Below are 16180 nucleotides of genomic sequence, written 5' to 3'. Positions count from 1 at the left end.
CAAAATGATTGATTTTTATTTTTTGGTGGCCCGAACAAAAAAAAAAAAAAAAAAAAAACAAGCAAAACTAAATCGGTCCTACGTTCGGTCCGAAAGTTACCGTTATTTTTTTCTGATTGTAAAAGCAATCATCCACCATTTACAAGTATTTTAACACTTTCCGGAGCCGAATGTTGCCGTTAATCATTTTCAAGTGTAAAAACAACCGACATTCATTAGGATCTTACGGAGCTGAATATCATCCTTATTCATTTCCGAACGTGAAAGCAAACATCCGCTTTTTATTTCATCATCTAAATGAGCCGATTGATACTGTTAATCATTTCCAAATGTAAAAGAAACAATCTGTTACTTATTTTAGCATCGTACGGAGCAGAATATTACCGTTATTCGATTACCAAATTCAAAAGCAAACACCCGACTTTTTTTATGATCGTAAGGAGCCGAATGTTACTGCTGTCCACTTCCGAAAGTGAAATGAATCATCTGACATTTATTTTGGCATCTTCAGGAGTCGAATGTTACATGCTATTTACTTTCGAACGTAAAAGCGAACTTTCGGCAATTATTTCATCATCGTACTGAGTTGAATACTATAGTTATTCATTTCCGAACGCCAAAGCAAACAATCAACATTTATTCTAGCATCTTCCGGAGCTGAATGTTATTGCTATTTGCGTTTCGAACATAAAAGCAAACATAAGACATTGATTTTATCATCGGACGGAGTTGAATACTATTGTTATTCATTTCCGAACGTTAAAGCAAATATCAAACATTAACTTTACCATCATACGCAGCTAAATGTTACTGTTATTCATTTCGAAATTTAAAAGCAAACATCCGACAGTTGTTTAGCATCGTATGGAGAAGAATATTACTGCTATTCACTTCCGAACGTAAAAACAATCATCTGACATTTATTTTAGCATCTTCTGGAGCCTAATGTTATTGCTATTTACTTTCGAAAGTAAAAGCAAACACCCGACATTTATCTCATCGTCGTACGAAGTTGATTATTATTGTTATTCATTTCCGAACGTCAAAGGGATAATTCGACATTTACTTTAGCATCTTCCGGAGCTGAATGTTAATGTTATTTACTTTCGAACGTAAAAGTAAACATCCGATATTTATTTCATCATCGTACGAAGTTGATTATTATTGTTATTCATTTCCGAACGTCAAAGGGATAATTCGACATTTACTTTAGCATCTTCCGGAGCTGAATGTAATTGTTATTTACTTTCGAACGTAAAAGTAAACATCCGGCATTTATTTTATCATCGTATGGAGTTGAATATCATTATTTTTCATATCCGAACGTCAAAGCAAACATTCGACATTTATTTCGGCATCTTCCGGATACTTTTTTTTATCCTTATTCATTTCCGAACGCAAAATCAAATCTCTGACATTCCAAAAGTATAAGCAAACATCCGACATTTATCTTAGTATTATACGGAATCGAATATTACCGTTATTCATTTCCAAAATTAAAAGAGCAAACATCTGACATTTATTCAGCATCTTATGGAACCGATTGTTACCGCTTCATTTCCAAAACTGAAGGCAAACATTCGGCTTTTTTGGTGGCCCGGCGTGCGTTTTTGGTGACCCCGGTCGCAAATTAACCATTCGCGAAATCGTGATTCGATTCGCGAAAAGACTCCGCTAAATATAAGGCATAGATCGCTACACTCGGCAGGGGCTACGTCGTCCTTTCACCAGGTCTCGTTACAAAACAAAAATCTCGCGTGAGTTCTTGCGTTACCTGTCGTTAATGTTAACGAAACATCGTTAATTTGCGCTAGGGATCGTTACTCATCGTTGCTACAAACGTTAATTTTCCCGATCGTTAGTTTGCGTTACTAACGATTCAGGTGAAACCGCTTGCGTTAATGAAACGTTAATGTTTATTTACGCAGTTTCTTTTGGTATATACTGTATGTAAACAAAAACTGGCGTCTCGTGATTTTGACAGTGATTTATTACACAATAAAATCTTATTCGACTTAGGCACAGTGAATTCAATGGTTTTTCCGTGAAAGTGTTCTTGGAATTTCATCGACTTAAGCGAGTATTCGACTTAAAAAATTCGACTTATGAGAGAATTAATACACGTAAATCAATGGGGAAAAATCGGGACTTTTTAAAATTATCGACTTGCGCGATTATTCGACATATGCGATGTCGACTTAGGCGAGTTTAACTGTATTAAAATATTGATCAATTAAAGCAAGCATGGTTATGAGATAAGGAAAAATGATTATTGATTGAACACGAATAGAAAGGCTTAAAAAAGCCATTGCCGGATCAAGCAAGACAGCATCAAAAGAATAAAAATGTGTGAATGGGGTCTACAATTTATCTTTCATAGCAATAGGCCTACTGATTAGACATTTATCATCTTACAGTTTAACAATTTGACAAATTTAACTATTCATGAGAATGAGTACTAGGGACATGACATAATAATTTAGTGCTTATTTTATTCCTAATGCGAATGAGAAGGAAGAGAATAAGTGTATGAATATGCTTGTACATTACCATCACTAATACATAAAAGGTGTAATCACACACTCGTATGTATAAATAACAATATCAATATGAAGCTATAATTGAGTGTATAGTGTTATTAGATATAGTGTCGATAATAGTGCAAAAAAAAAAGACACTAAATGTTTTGAAAATGACATAGGGAGCAGTGGAATACAATCCCCATGACCATATGGATGGATCTGAAAGGGTTAATTTCTAGTTTTTCATTAACCAATCCATCATACCTTTAAGATGAAAGCCAGCCTAAAACTTCATCTATATTTCATGAGAATGAAAAAAAAATCCAGGAGAACACTGCAAAAATGATAAAATCAGATTTAAAAAAAAAGGAAGTTATGACATTCTGATATAAAAATTTCGGAAGACACTTCTTGTCCCGTTGCTATGAATGAATGAATGAATGAGTGAATGAAGAAAATGAAGGACTACTCAGAGTCAACTTTATTGATCTCTATATCACAGTACATAGAAATTTAGCTTCCAGTTCATCCAACTTGTTACACACAAATAATCATTAAACACACATGCGTGCAGACACACACACACACAATCAAACAGCAAGTGAAATGCCCGAAAGAAAAAGACAGGAAAGAATTCCCATACGGTGGAAGTCTTTGAAAAAAGAAAGGTCTCTTTAGTAAATAATCAAACAATCCTGAAACATTGAAAATAAACAAGACATGTATGTAACAGAAGTGTATTCAAATCAAATCACAGCAGATAATAAACATGAAGCAAAAATGAATATGAGTCCCCAAGAAGCAGAGCTTGTGAGTGGAGCCCATTGTGAATGTACAACATTTTACAGTGTGAAAGGAAACTTGATTTATAGATGAGACATCTGGGACATTGCCCCTGCAGACTGGGAAAAAACAAACAAACAAAGAAACAAACAAAGAAACAAACATACCCTCTATCATGAAAATCACCTGTTATTTTCTTAATCCGTCATATCTCCAGATGTTCATTATGTGTGCACTTCCTTCATTGCAAATAAATAATGAACCACACATTCGAAATGTGCTTTAAAAACGAAATTAATAAGTGCCGGTAGGCCCGATAGTAAATCAGCGCCCAGCATGCATTCTTTTTTGTTACATCTCATGAATATTCATTTCAGTTCTCAGCGAGCCGTCCGGTTTTTTTTCCACACGCATACATTGCGTATTATAGTATGTGCTACGTTTTATCCATATTCGCGCATGCGCTGTGTAAGTCGTACCACAATACGAAATGCGGTAGGACTGTAAAAACCCTCGGATAAACTCTTTCACTGGGCTCTCAAAACAGATCATATTGTAAATCGACTTCGCCTGCTGTGATTGTAAGTATCTTATCTAAGAGTAAGGCTACTAATTTCAGTGTAAAACCCTGTATTTTGGTCTCTGGTCACCGAAATGCTAAGCCATATCAGGTGCTTCTGTGACAGGTATAGGCTTGCTGTGCGACCCCTTTACGGTACGTATTTGTCCGTATGGGGTCGCTGCTGCGGTTAATCCCCACCCAGAGCAGAGCAATTGTTTCAATCTAACTCTCAATTTGTGAGGAGTGGCCTGTACATTAAACTGGATCCCTGAAAAGCTTCATATTATGCACATAAGCCAGTTTTGTGCACGTAAATATGCAGAACTCTGTGCCAACTTGGCATGGAGTCAACCAAGAGGAGTGGGAATAGCGCTTGTAGACGGTTACAAGACCTGCGTCTTTCCTGTGGAGTGCTGTGCATGATAATACAGGCCTGTTGGAAATTGAAAAGAAAAAAACAACAACAAAATTCGAAGGATGTGAGCAACAAGAGTTCTGACGGAGTGTGAAATGAACCGAGAAGAATATCCCGAGACATTGGAACTGAGAGAGAATAACCATGCAGAGCAAGAAGTGTTCCAGCATTTTAAAGGGACTGTACAGTACTGGTTGAGATGGGGATTCATGTTTTGAACATTCCTAAGTGAGATAATGAGAAACCTCTTATGAAATGTGAAAGAGCGTGTAATTTCAAGAAGGATTCAACATTTATTTGATGAAATTGGTTTTCAAATGGCTGAGATATCCTAAAAAGTGATAATAATAAAAGTCTACAGGCCACGCCTTTTATTAGGATCTCTTTGTTTCACCTTGTTTTCAGATATCTCAGCCATTTCAAAACCGATTTTCATCAAATAAACTTTTGATACCCCTTAGAATTGCATGCTCTTTGACATCTCATAGAGTGGTTTCTGAATATCTCGCAAAAAGTTAAATCATCATCTCAACCAGAACTGTACACACCCTTTAACTCTTTATGTGCCATGGTGATAACCCCCTGTGTGCCACGTTATTCTGAGATACGAAGGTAGTCATGCTTTGAGAAAGAATTGTGTTTTTCCAATTTGTATAACTTCTACAAATTTCTGTGAAGCTGGACATAATAGTGAGCAAAGTTAAAGAGGAATGTCAAACTTTGCCTCTATATACAATGTATAACAATTCTATTTTCATTTTTTTCTTTTGAATAACCAGTTGCTACATTACTGTAAAGACATGACTTTTGCACATAAAATAGTGACAGAAATTTAGAACGTACATGCAAATCTAGCTGGGAACACCGCTTGATAGTCAATCACCACATAGAATGCAAGCCGTATGTGAGGGGAACCAAAGCGCGAGAAACGCTTTGATTGTACCGTGGGATTAGCGATTTATCGATCGGCTTTGGCAGCTTTGTTTGTTGAGCAGAATATGCGAAGTTGGCACGTCGTCGACTGAGCCGGACGTGCGAACGTGGCACATAAAGAGTTAAACTTGTATCTACTCAGCAAAAGGAGTTAAATCAAACAAAGAAGTAAAAATTCAGTGAATATGAAATAATACAGAAAAGTTTTCGAAGTTTGAAGTTCATGTGTCTTTTTGATCAAATGAATCACTTGGTGAATCAAATGAGGTATAAAGATGTCATTGTCTCACAGCTCGCTCATTGACTTTCACACTACATTATATATATTTACATCACTCATATAAATGAAATCAAAAGGAAGAAACATTATCCTTTGCATAAAGGAGGAGTTGTAACAACCGAGCTATGTTTAAAGGAGAGAGATTGTGTAATTGTAAATATATGAATTTAAATTGCCGAGCCAAACAGCATTATTTGCTTAGACATTAAACAGTATTTTTGTAGACTGATCAAACATTGATTGTGAGAGGATCATGTTATCACTTCTTACTTTTGCAACTGGCTTCACAATTTCATTGAGAGGTACATATCCAGTGTAAAACTTCAGAAAGTGTCACTACCTTAATGCCAGTTTTAATTAGTTCTGATATGTTTGTTTAATGAATTTTTTGAATCCCTGACTCTTCTACAAAAATGGACAGTGGGCATCAGGCATGAGTTATGCATGACAATACATTATTCAATCAACTTAATTCAAATTGTATAAGTAAATTTCATTTTTCAACAACAACATAGACATTTCACTTTCCTTGGTAACAGAGAATAAAGTTTCATAAACAAAAGAAAGCAAACTGAGCAGAGTAGGCCTATACAATAATTGTGGAACCATAGTAATCATAAATTGTTGTGAAAACTGAAGTGATGAAAATGAAAAAATAATATGCAAACTGCAAAAAATGGAGGGACCCGCTATAAAGACAAAGCTTGTAGAATGTGGACCCTTCAAATTATATGCTGTGCTTATACTGTACATAATATATGTATTCACTATTCATTAAATATTTACAATGCATTCAAATCATTTGCCTTACTTCAAAGACCTGAAGAAGTTCAAAAGTCTTCTAATAAGTTGCTTGATATTGGGAATTATGAAGAGATTTGTAATTTGCATCTGTGTGAACAATTATGTGAATATATTGTACATGTATTATTGATTTTGTACTTCAGGAGTACAAGACAGTCGGGTGAAAATTTTTTTTTTTCCAACAATGAAATGAGTGGTCAGTATCCCTATTAGTGATGATCTTTCTTTGAAGGGACTGACATGCAACCAAAGGAACACTTGAAGAGTTTGAATGCAGTAAAGATACTGTAAAACCAGAAATTTTCATGTGCATTTTAATTTTTCAAATTTCGAGAGAGCCAAGATTTGCAAAATCAAACTGCATGTGAAAGGTCTTGTCTACTTGACTACACTGTATGCATTGAATGCCATTGGCAACTCATGTAAAGGTTCATAACGGGAAAAAGGCCATCCATTCCAATTCAGTGAAAATTTCATGCCACAAATATTTCTGGTTTACCAGTAAACACCATATTTTACACTGTATTGATCTTCAAAGTTTCAAATCAAATTAAATAGAGAAAAATAAAATCTTTCCAATGATACTGCACTCATTGTGTAAAGAATATTTGTTTTGTTTGTTTGTTTGTTAATTTCCATCTGCGAAGATGGCTGGATAGCCCATATTCAGCTACGTTAAGCTGGTCTTCCATGGGGTCCAGTTGATGTGAGGTGGGACCACTTCACCGGGTTAGACACCCTGTTCTTTGCGATGAATGAATGAAGCAGGATCTTTTACGTGCATGAGTTATTACTCTCTCATACACGGGACCTCCATTTTATGTCCTATCCGAGGGACAGAGTGTTTTTCCTCTTGCTGGAGGGGACGGTATGTTTACACACAACATTGCTCAGTCCAGACTCGGGTTCGAACCCGGGCCGCGTGATCGTGAGGCAGACGCGCTACCGACTGAGCCAACTCACCGCCCTTTGTAAATTGCAAATATATCAAAATTATCACATAGATATATTTTGATAATTTTCTATGTTTTCAGCAGAATATTCTTAAATATCTCAAGTTGATAAAACTGGACATATTATTTTTGCATTTGAAAAACTTATCACTTGTTTTTCTGTTGTTTGCTTAAAAGATGCATGCTACTAAAATATCTGTAGCATGGCTGTGATTTTTCTGAAGAAAAAAAAAGAATATGAAAGAAAATGGCTCTTATGGAATTTATTGAGTGTATTTATGCAAGATTTTTGTCTGTTTTTTGTTTGTTTGTTTGTTTGTTTGGTTGGGGGGGGGCGGTTAATAATACACATGTATTTTATTGCTTCCAGATTATCAGGTTTATTTTGCATTGATCAGTAAAGTTTGAATAGAATCAGTCGATCCATTACAATGTTTTGAAGTAAAATGTGGGCTAGTAGAAAAGTCATGTGCTGTCGTTGATGGATGAGAAATCTATAGCAGTTTGTGATGTTGCAGTAGTGAAATACAATACATAGCATAAAGAAAATGGAATATTCCACATGATTTATTAATTTTGTAATGAAAGAGATTTAATGCAGGAGGAATAACACTACCCATAAAAAATATTAACTTTATTGATGTGTCATAATATTTCTGTGTTCACTGAATTCATGTGTATGTTTAGGGTTCATGGCCTTGAGTTGAATGAGTTGAGGCAGTGACATTGAGTTGCAGTTTTCTCCACTTGGCACCATTGCTCCAATATATTTCATGCTCCTAGAACTGTGCCAAGTATCTCCAATAGTTGCGACTCTGAAGTTTACTGTCGGATGTCATTCGATAGCATGATATGGGAGATGGGCCCATCCTCTATAAAGGGATCGTATAGTTTTGGTTGAGACCTAATTTTAGGTTTCTAACATTTTTTTGGTGAGATAATGAGAAACCTCTTTTGAAATATGAAAAAGCGTGTAATTCCTTGAGTGATGAGGATTCAACGTTTATTTGATGAAAATTGGTTTTGAAATGGCTGAGATATAAACAAAACAGAGAGATTCTAATAAAGAGTGGGACCCACATTTTACAACGATTGCTTTGTTTTACTTTGTTTTTGGATGTTTCAGTCATTCCAAACCTGATTTTCATCAAATAAACTTTGAATTCCTCTTAAATTGGTATGCTCTGTACTATTTTATAAGTGTTTTCTTGGTATCGTGCAAAAACTTAAAAGCCCAATTCTCATCTCCACAAATACTGTGCCATCCCTTTAAGGCCATGCATGATGACATAAGAGTCATGTGGTTGTGCACTTTTTTCATGTGCATTTCCAGAGCTGCAAGAAAGTGCATTACAGGACTCTTTGCTATAGAAATTGTACAGGTGTTTCAACTGTGTGGATTCTTTTTCCTAAATTGTATGTGTTTGATGCACAGCTTATTTCCTTGAAATTTACTTTTATAATGAAATTCTTCTTTCTATCATTTTTTTTTTTAATCAAGTATTTGTCTGGTAAATTTTTACTTTGACGGTTAGTGACAGATTATTTTAAAGAAATAAAGAAAAAATTGGGACTTTTCTGGAGCTTTGACTTGGCCAAGTTTTTGACTTAGTCAAGGTTGACTGTTATACCCTATTACTAGTCACGCTTTATGAAAACTGCAATCAACAATTGTATGTAAATTGTTGACCACTTGTGATGTTAGATTAGACTTTGTTATCCATGAGTGCCCAAGTCCTATTCAAAGCCCCCCCCCCCCCCCCATCAACTTTGAAGTGCTCCTTCAACATAATGACATGTGCTGACAAAGCAATGCTGGCCTGTGATTCTATGTTGAGGGTTATTGTTATGCAGCACTTGTATAGTAGTGGAGGAAGAATATTTTTATATTTATCCAGCACTGAAAGCGAATTAATTGAAATTCTTGGAAATCCATATTGAGTAACTTTGAGACACAATTGTTATACCATCAAGTCAGTATAGAACACAGTCACTCTGGTCAAATGACATTTTCTCCTTTACACCAAATAGCCAGTTGTGAATAATATGTGAGTGAAAGAAAGATAGAAGATCCTTCAGAGTTAGAATCATTTTGATACTTGCAGTTACACTACTTGGAGATATATGGCTTACGAAGTACATGTTCATGTTATTTTCTTGTGATAAATACGTGCTGTGCGAGTTCTCCAAGCAAGTGATGCAACAGAGCGAAAAAAGTGTACAGCTTTTAAATAATTTTCAGTGAGTTTGTGTATTGTGCAAGATATTGAGTGTCAGTCTAGACTCGTAAATGTTACTGTAGAAATCATTTTTTTTCTCTTTTTTTTTTGCCCATGGATGCCCTATTGGATGATTATTTTTCCATTTTGTATCAATCGTCATATTATTCTTTCATTCACATTTTCAAGAATATCCAGTTTTGTATGACAAATTTTTATGTGAGTTACTGTGTGTAGGTAAATAATTCTGTAACTGCGGAAGTGCAACGTGTATGGTCAAGTATGCATTTCACATTGCATTATTTCATGTTAAAGTATACCATATTGATCACAAATGTCTTTGTATGTATCTCTCTTTATTTTTCTCTCATGATGTTTTTTCTCCCAATATTAGTACCGACGGTACCTGTTCATGCCGTTCATTATCTGCATGTCTGTCCTGGTGGTTCTTCAGATTCTCTTGATGATTCTTCTCATTTTCATTGTAAGTTTCAATTTAATACTTTTTCTCTTCAAACGTTCAATCGTCAGTGTATGAGCACATTTACTTATATGCTTTCAAGTCATACGTAGAAAGGCATTGAACAAGATTAGAGATTAGAATTAGAAAGTCCTAAGAGAGGCAAAGAAAAAGAATCAATGTTTGTTTTTCCAACTCTGGCTTGCTACAGGTAAAGCACTGTTCAGCAGCAACAGCAGCCCAGCAAGTAGCAGTTACTGTATATGCCGAATATTTCGTGAGGTTTTTTATTTTCGCGAATTTCACGAGCAGCTGCTATTCGCAATATTAAAAACACGAGGAACTCTAATGCCGATATGAATGTGAAGTACGTGTATACATTTTTCCGTTCAGTACAGGACTCCCAAGATTGCGAATTTAACCACTTGCAAAATTGTCGGGAAGTCCCGATTGGCGAAAATTTGGACTTGCGAAATATATGGCATATACAGTAGCTACACTACGTATGAAGTTGTCATGACTGCATTGAAATGATGATGGTAATAGTAATAATGATAAAAATGAGAATAATAGTGGTTATAATAACACTAGCCAATGAAGTGCACAAAGCACTAAAAAGAAGTGAAAATAGAAAATTATACAAATAGAGAACAATGCACAACAAACAATCAGTATAGGAATGTAATATTGCCTGTTTTATGTGGACATCGATCAGAGAATGTTGAGATTAAGTACTTTACAAGTGTATTCCACCAATGATATCAAGAAGATTACTGTATTAATCAACCCATCTGTCTTGCTGAGAGTCGTTCGCAATTCACTCTTTCAAGGCATGGATCATTCTTCTAGAAAGAAATTTTCAACACGTCATGAGATATTTATTGACCGGCCAATAAGTCTGTCTCCTGCGAAGAGTGTGTAGTCTCATTATTTTGTGCCATGGCACTATTAAAACAGGCATCACAGTGCACATTTTGTGTGTGTCTGTGTGTGTGTGTGTGTGTGTGTGTGTGTGTGTGTGTGTGTGTGTGTGTCTTCGTAGAACAAAGAGAAGATATGCGGGGATCACACCACAGAATTATCTCCAAGTTATTTGCCTTCTCCGAAGTGGCTTCCACAATTTCTCTGCATTTGTTGAGTGAGAGAGGTGGGATTGGAAATGTAATGGGTTGCTTTTTTTACTGGAGATCAGCTCTTTGTGCATAGAAAGTGTATGCTGCAGGTCTTGTGTATATTTAGCAATTCTGTCATGTGTTTGTCCAACAGATGGCCGTCGGTGTATCCACGTCAGGTATCATTGAACTTCTGGTCATTGGTCTGGTCACTTTCCTCAATGTAAGTAGTACAACCCAAGTCCGTACCAGCAATCTCATTTTTTCATAAACCTGACCATGGTATCCAGCTCTTGACAATTCAGTAACCTGAATATGGTTTCCAGTATGTCGTTTGTATTAAAGATGAAGGCATTATTGGTTCGATTGACCACTTGCATTTTGTAGAGAGGATATCATCACAGTTTTGGTCATGCACATGAGATATTAGAATTATTTTTATTCTTTTTCTTTTCTTGTCTGTTTCAAAGTCAGATGAAAATGGGAGCAATATTTGCAATTCATTACTTAACCCGTCCCATGCCGAATTCTGAAATCCCCACAGATTTAATACACAGGCGGCTGGGTTCCTGTAGGCAAGGGGTTAATGCAAACTGTAGGTAGGGAATTTGATGCAAAGTCTGGTGTAAGGATGTTCTGAAAGGAATGACTAATTTACAAAAAGAGCAAGAAACAGTTGCCAAGGTATGGATATCAGTATCACGTATGAGAAGGAAATGGAATGGTACAGATTACAGCCCTGGTAGCTTTGATGTCTGTGGCACTGTGGAGGTACTAGGCGAGCCTAATGTTTTACCTCCTTGGTGGAACTAGGAGCGTGCCAACACATCCCTTGTCGGTGCCCTTTGCCAGTAAAGATTTAGTAGCAGCAAGGGACATGATGGTTGTTATTTCTGTCTTGTTCAGGAATGCAGCACATAAATAAATACTTTTTATGGGCTGTTTTCGTTTTGCTTTCCGGCAGGCATTTCATAATGAGACTTTCATGTCAAACATTGGTACCATCCTGTTGTTATTGATAATTATCATTGAAATTATAATTACAGGGCTGCCAACTCTCACTCATTGAGAGTGAGACTCACTCATTTTGGTCCTTTCTCACTCTAAAACTTTATTTCATTTGCATGCATTTCTATTGATCTCACTCATTTTGACTCCGAAATTATAGCATTGGCCTATGGGAGTCTCACTCTCAAGTAGTTTCCAATGTTGGCAGCCCTGTAATTATCATCATCACTATTATTCATTTGGCAGTGAGATATATCATAATTCATAAGCAAATAAGAAGTGATAAAGGCATGACAGCATTACAATTAATGCACTACATGTTCTTTTGTTTTTCTAATAAGTCATAACATCAGTTTATACAATATTGGCCTGTTTAAAACGCTTTCTGTGCCCCACACCCTTGATGTATGAAATGTTCAGAGGAGAAACAACTGCTGGCAGAAGGAGATTTCTAGGCAAAATGGAGAATAAAAACAAAAGAGATTTCAACACATATTGAGCAATATACTTTCCTCAACTGGAGTAAAAAAAGAAAGAAAAAAGACAGCGGTTGAGGAGAAGAGTCAAAGTGTATGTTAGTTGGTCTACATGACAGACATTATGTAATGCTTTGATTTAACAATTAAGACACGAATTCATCCAAACCCTTCAGTGGTTGTGGTATTTCATTTTCAACCCTGATAGTTTCCATTGCGTAGTTTAATGCTGTGTTACATAGTTTATTATAGTCTGCATTTAATTGTATTGAACATTGTACAGTTGAACCTCTATTATCCGGCCTCCCTTTATCCGGATCTCTCTATTATCCGGACGCAATCTCGCCATGATTTTTTTTTAATAATTACGGGAAGAAAGGGGGATTCCCAACTCCTTGAGAACTCCTACCCAAACACACATGAATTACATATTACTTCCAATATGATTAACACACATTGCATCAAATTTCCTTCCAAATTGCTTACCTTCAGACATTTCAACATCCCGAAACATCCCCAAATGTAACAATGAAAAGGTTGCAGTATACACATTACTACATGTGGTACTACAATGGGCTACATCAGTACATGTGTATGTATAAGTATATGTACATGTATAAAGCATTGAGTCTCCCGTATCCGGCCAAATCCCTTATCCGGATGAGCCCCGGTCCCGACTTGTCCGGATACGAGAGGTTCAACTGTATATTCGAATTGAACATACGTATCTCCTACTTTTTAACAGGGTGTAAATAAAAAATTTCATTGACATGTTTTTCCCAGCTCTACTGTGTGCTGTGTGTATACTCGTACTACCAGGAACTACGTGATGGCCGAGGGAACATGAGGGCCATTTATCGGGCCCAGGGCACAACGGTAAGTGGGGTAAGGGGATTACGATACAGACTTTCTGGTGCTTTGCTACCGAGGGTGCTTTCATCATCTGTGGCTGTTATGAACGCGCATCACACATGGGGCAAGAATTCTATCCACAAAAATAGTACAGTTTTGTGTCCCCAACATGAAAAAATACTCTAATATACTCTTGAAAGGGAAATTAACCTTAGGAAGTACACTGACCTGATTGAATTTTTTGTGTATGCATTACTTTATTTCCATGTGCCTTCTGTGTGAAAAGGTGACTACTGATACTAGTAATCAAGATCATGCTTGTGTGTAGGGGAGGGAAGCAAGCCAGGACAAGTGAGAGACTCTCAAGGGGATGATTAAAATTAGGTTAGATTTGCATGTAGTTGTAAACTTGTTTCAGTACATCGACTGCAAGACTGCCTTGTTTTGATCACAGTGACTTTGAGACATTCTTTGACCATTATTCTCTTTATCAAATGCTCCTTCATATTCTATTCAGAATGAATCTAGCAAATATGTTCGCATGTTTTTGGCAGTAAACTATGCTATTTCTGTGTCTTGGTCTAAATTCAGATTGAATCTGCCATTTATATTAATATGTTATTGCCATCAAACTGTGTCATTTCTTAGTCGTGGTTTACAGAAATGGGCAAAGGATTGCTTTGAATAAGCAGGGGCTAGTTTATGATTACTTTGCATGAATAAAGTGTTAAACAAGGCTGAAATGCTGTCATGCTTCAATGGTAAGGCACCTGCTGTCCTCATTGTGTTCTTGACTCTCCGCAGCTTCCCCGCACTGAGGCCCCGCCAGAGAAGTCAGGAGATATTAACCAGCTGGAAAATGCCAACTTCTTGCCCCCGTACCCTGGCCCGCCCATGATGAACCTTTACCCTGGGGACGCAGTGGTTGCCCCACCCCCTTACCAGCCCCCAGTTAACCCACAAGCCTTTGAGAACAAGGAGCTGTACACACCACAGGTGTAAATGATATGTTTACAGCCGCAAGAAGCCTGTAGACTACACTTTTACAACCTTTTAGCACAGGAAAGGTAGGCCTAGGCATGGGTGATAATATTTCACGCTTACATATATTCATATGTAATGAGATGACTGTTACAGTGACTCATCAGCCCTGAACATCTTTTTGCACCATTTAACTCATAGCCTTCCCTATATAGTGTATGTGTTGCCAGCAAAGGTCATAGGCCTACATACTTAGGTCCTACTCTAAAAGAGGATATTTTCCAGTGAGTGATTTTTCACACACGGCCATGTAAGATGAATTTCACACATTTTTACAATCAAACAAACAGTTGTATCTGCAGCTGAAGTTTATCATAGAATGTTTTGCTGATGCTCCCCCCCCCCCCCACACACACACATAGGTGATGCATTCATGCATTCGGGGGGTGCATAGAGCCATACGCTGTACTGTGAACAGTGCAATCCAACCAGGGAGGTAAGAGTTTAGTCTCACCTCCCTGCTCCTACCAACCACATGACATACATACTTTTGTTTTTAGACGACCAATGTCAGAGTATTTGTGGTACTGCCAGCTTCCTCTTAATACTTTGTGCACCGTACCTGAAAGCAGTCACATATGATATATCACAGTCTCTCAAATTCTTGTGGGGTAAAACTGCTCACTCACTTTTAGAGAGATTTAATGTGAGCTAAGATTCCTGCCTTCAATGTATATATGGTCACTCTAATATGTCGAGAACGATGTGTGTCGCTGACCTAATTTCACCATTTCACCTACCATAATGAAAGCACACTGTGTTGTACCTTAAATAAAAAAGAAAAAGAAAAGTATTTTCACCACTTGGATGCCATTTAAATGATAGAACATCATTTCTCACTGTTCCAAAGGGAACCATCAGCAAATCACTTTGGGCTCTCCTCAAGTCTTGTCAGCTGGAAGTATCACACACTTTCTTGTATTGGTCTCCATCCTGTAAGTTATATGTATGACCTTTTCAGGATATTTGATAGTTTTGTAAATCTGTGGGAAGAGATATACAGAGAGACAATGCTGTATAGAAATATGTAAAATGTGTAAAGCACTGAACACATATATTATCGTTGCTAAGCTGACAAGACCTTGTATCTGAAATTTTGGTGAAAATGACTTTTTTTTTGTATTAATGGTGAGATAATTAGTTAAGTGACATTCTGCCAAAATTGTAGCTTTCTTACCCAAAAAATAAAGCCACCACGGCAAATCAAAAGAAAGGCTATGCCATTTGATATAGTGCTTTGGGCTGCCATGTTTTTTGGCTCTCCTGAACATTTGTCATTTTTAGATATGAGGTCTTGTCGCCCCAGCTACGGTATGCATGTTATGAGTTTGTATTACTCTGAAATTGTAACATTGTGGTGTATCGGTCAATCTGCATGCAATGTCTATGACACTGTAAATATTACTTGGTTTGGATTTGCAACTTGTCAATATGACCAGCAACTAAACTTTTCTCAACAAGCTAAAAACTGTGCATGTGTAATGTAGCATTGGTCACCACCAGTGGTCAGTAGGAAGATGACCGTGATACTTGTACTGTTATCATCATTGCTGGTAGTGTGTGTTTGTATATGTGTGTGCATCTTAACGAAAATTTGCAATTTGGATGCATGTTTAACAGGGTACGGTACATTTGCATTAGCATAAACATTTGGGTATTATTTTATGAGATTGTGTAATCTCCCCCTCCCCCCCCCCCCCCCCCCCACCCTTTTCTACATACACTTGTTCTCTTGGGTATTCTGTTTCAGGAAAACAAAA

General features: G+C 36.9%; 1 protein-coding gene across 1 annotated transcript in view; it reads left to right on the top strand.

The window, feature by feature from the left end:
- Positions 1-14773, top strand: part of LOC140235164 (uncharacterized) — a 30486-nt gene extending 15713 nt beyond the window's left edge. Inside the window, exons 4-7 of the mRNA XM_072315199.1 lie at positions 9866-9955; positions 11198-11266; positions 13311-13403; positions 14184-14773. Of these exons, the coding sequence (XP_072171300.1) occupies positions 9866-9955; positions 11198-11266; positions 13311-13403; positions 14184-14381 (450 nt within the window). The 3' untranslated portion in view covers positions 14382-14773. The remainder of the gene's footprint in view (positions 1-9865; positions 9956-11197; positions 11267-13310; positions 13404-14183) is intronic.
- The last annotated feature ends 1407 nt before the right edge of the window (positions 14774-16180 follow it).

Source organism: Diadema setosum, chromosome 11 (assembly GCF_964275005.1).
Source record: "Diadema setosum chromosome 11, eeDiaSeto1, whole genome shotgun sequence".
Taxonomy (NCBI): domain Eukaryota; kingdom Metazoa; phylum Echinodermata; class Echinoidea; order Diadematoida; family Diadematidae; genus Diadema; species Diadema setosum.
The sequence above is the reverse complement of the archived record's forward strand: the minus strand, read 5'-3'. Positions and strand labels throughout refer to the sequence as shown.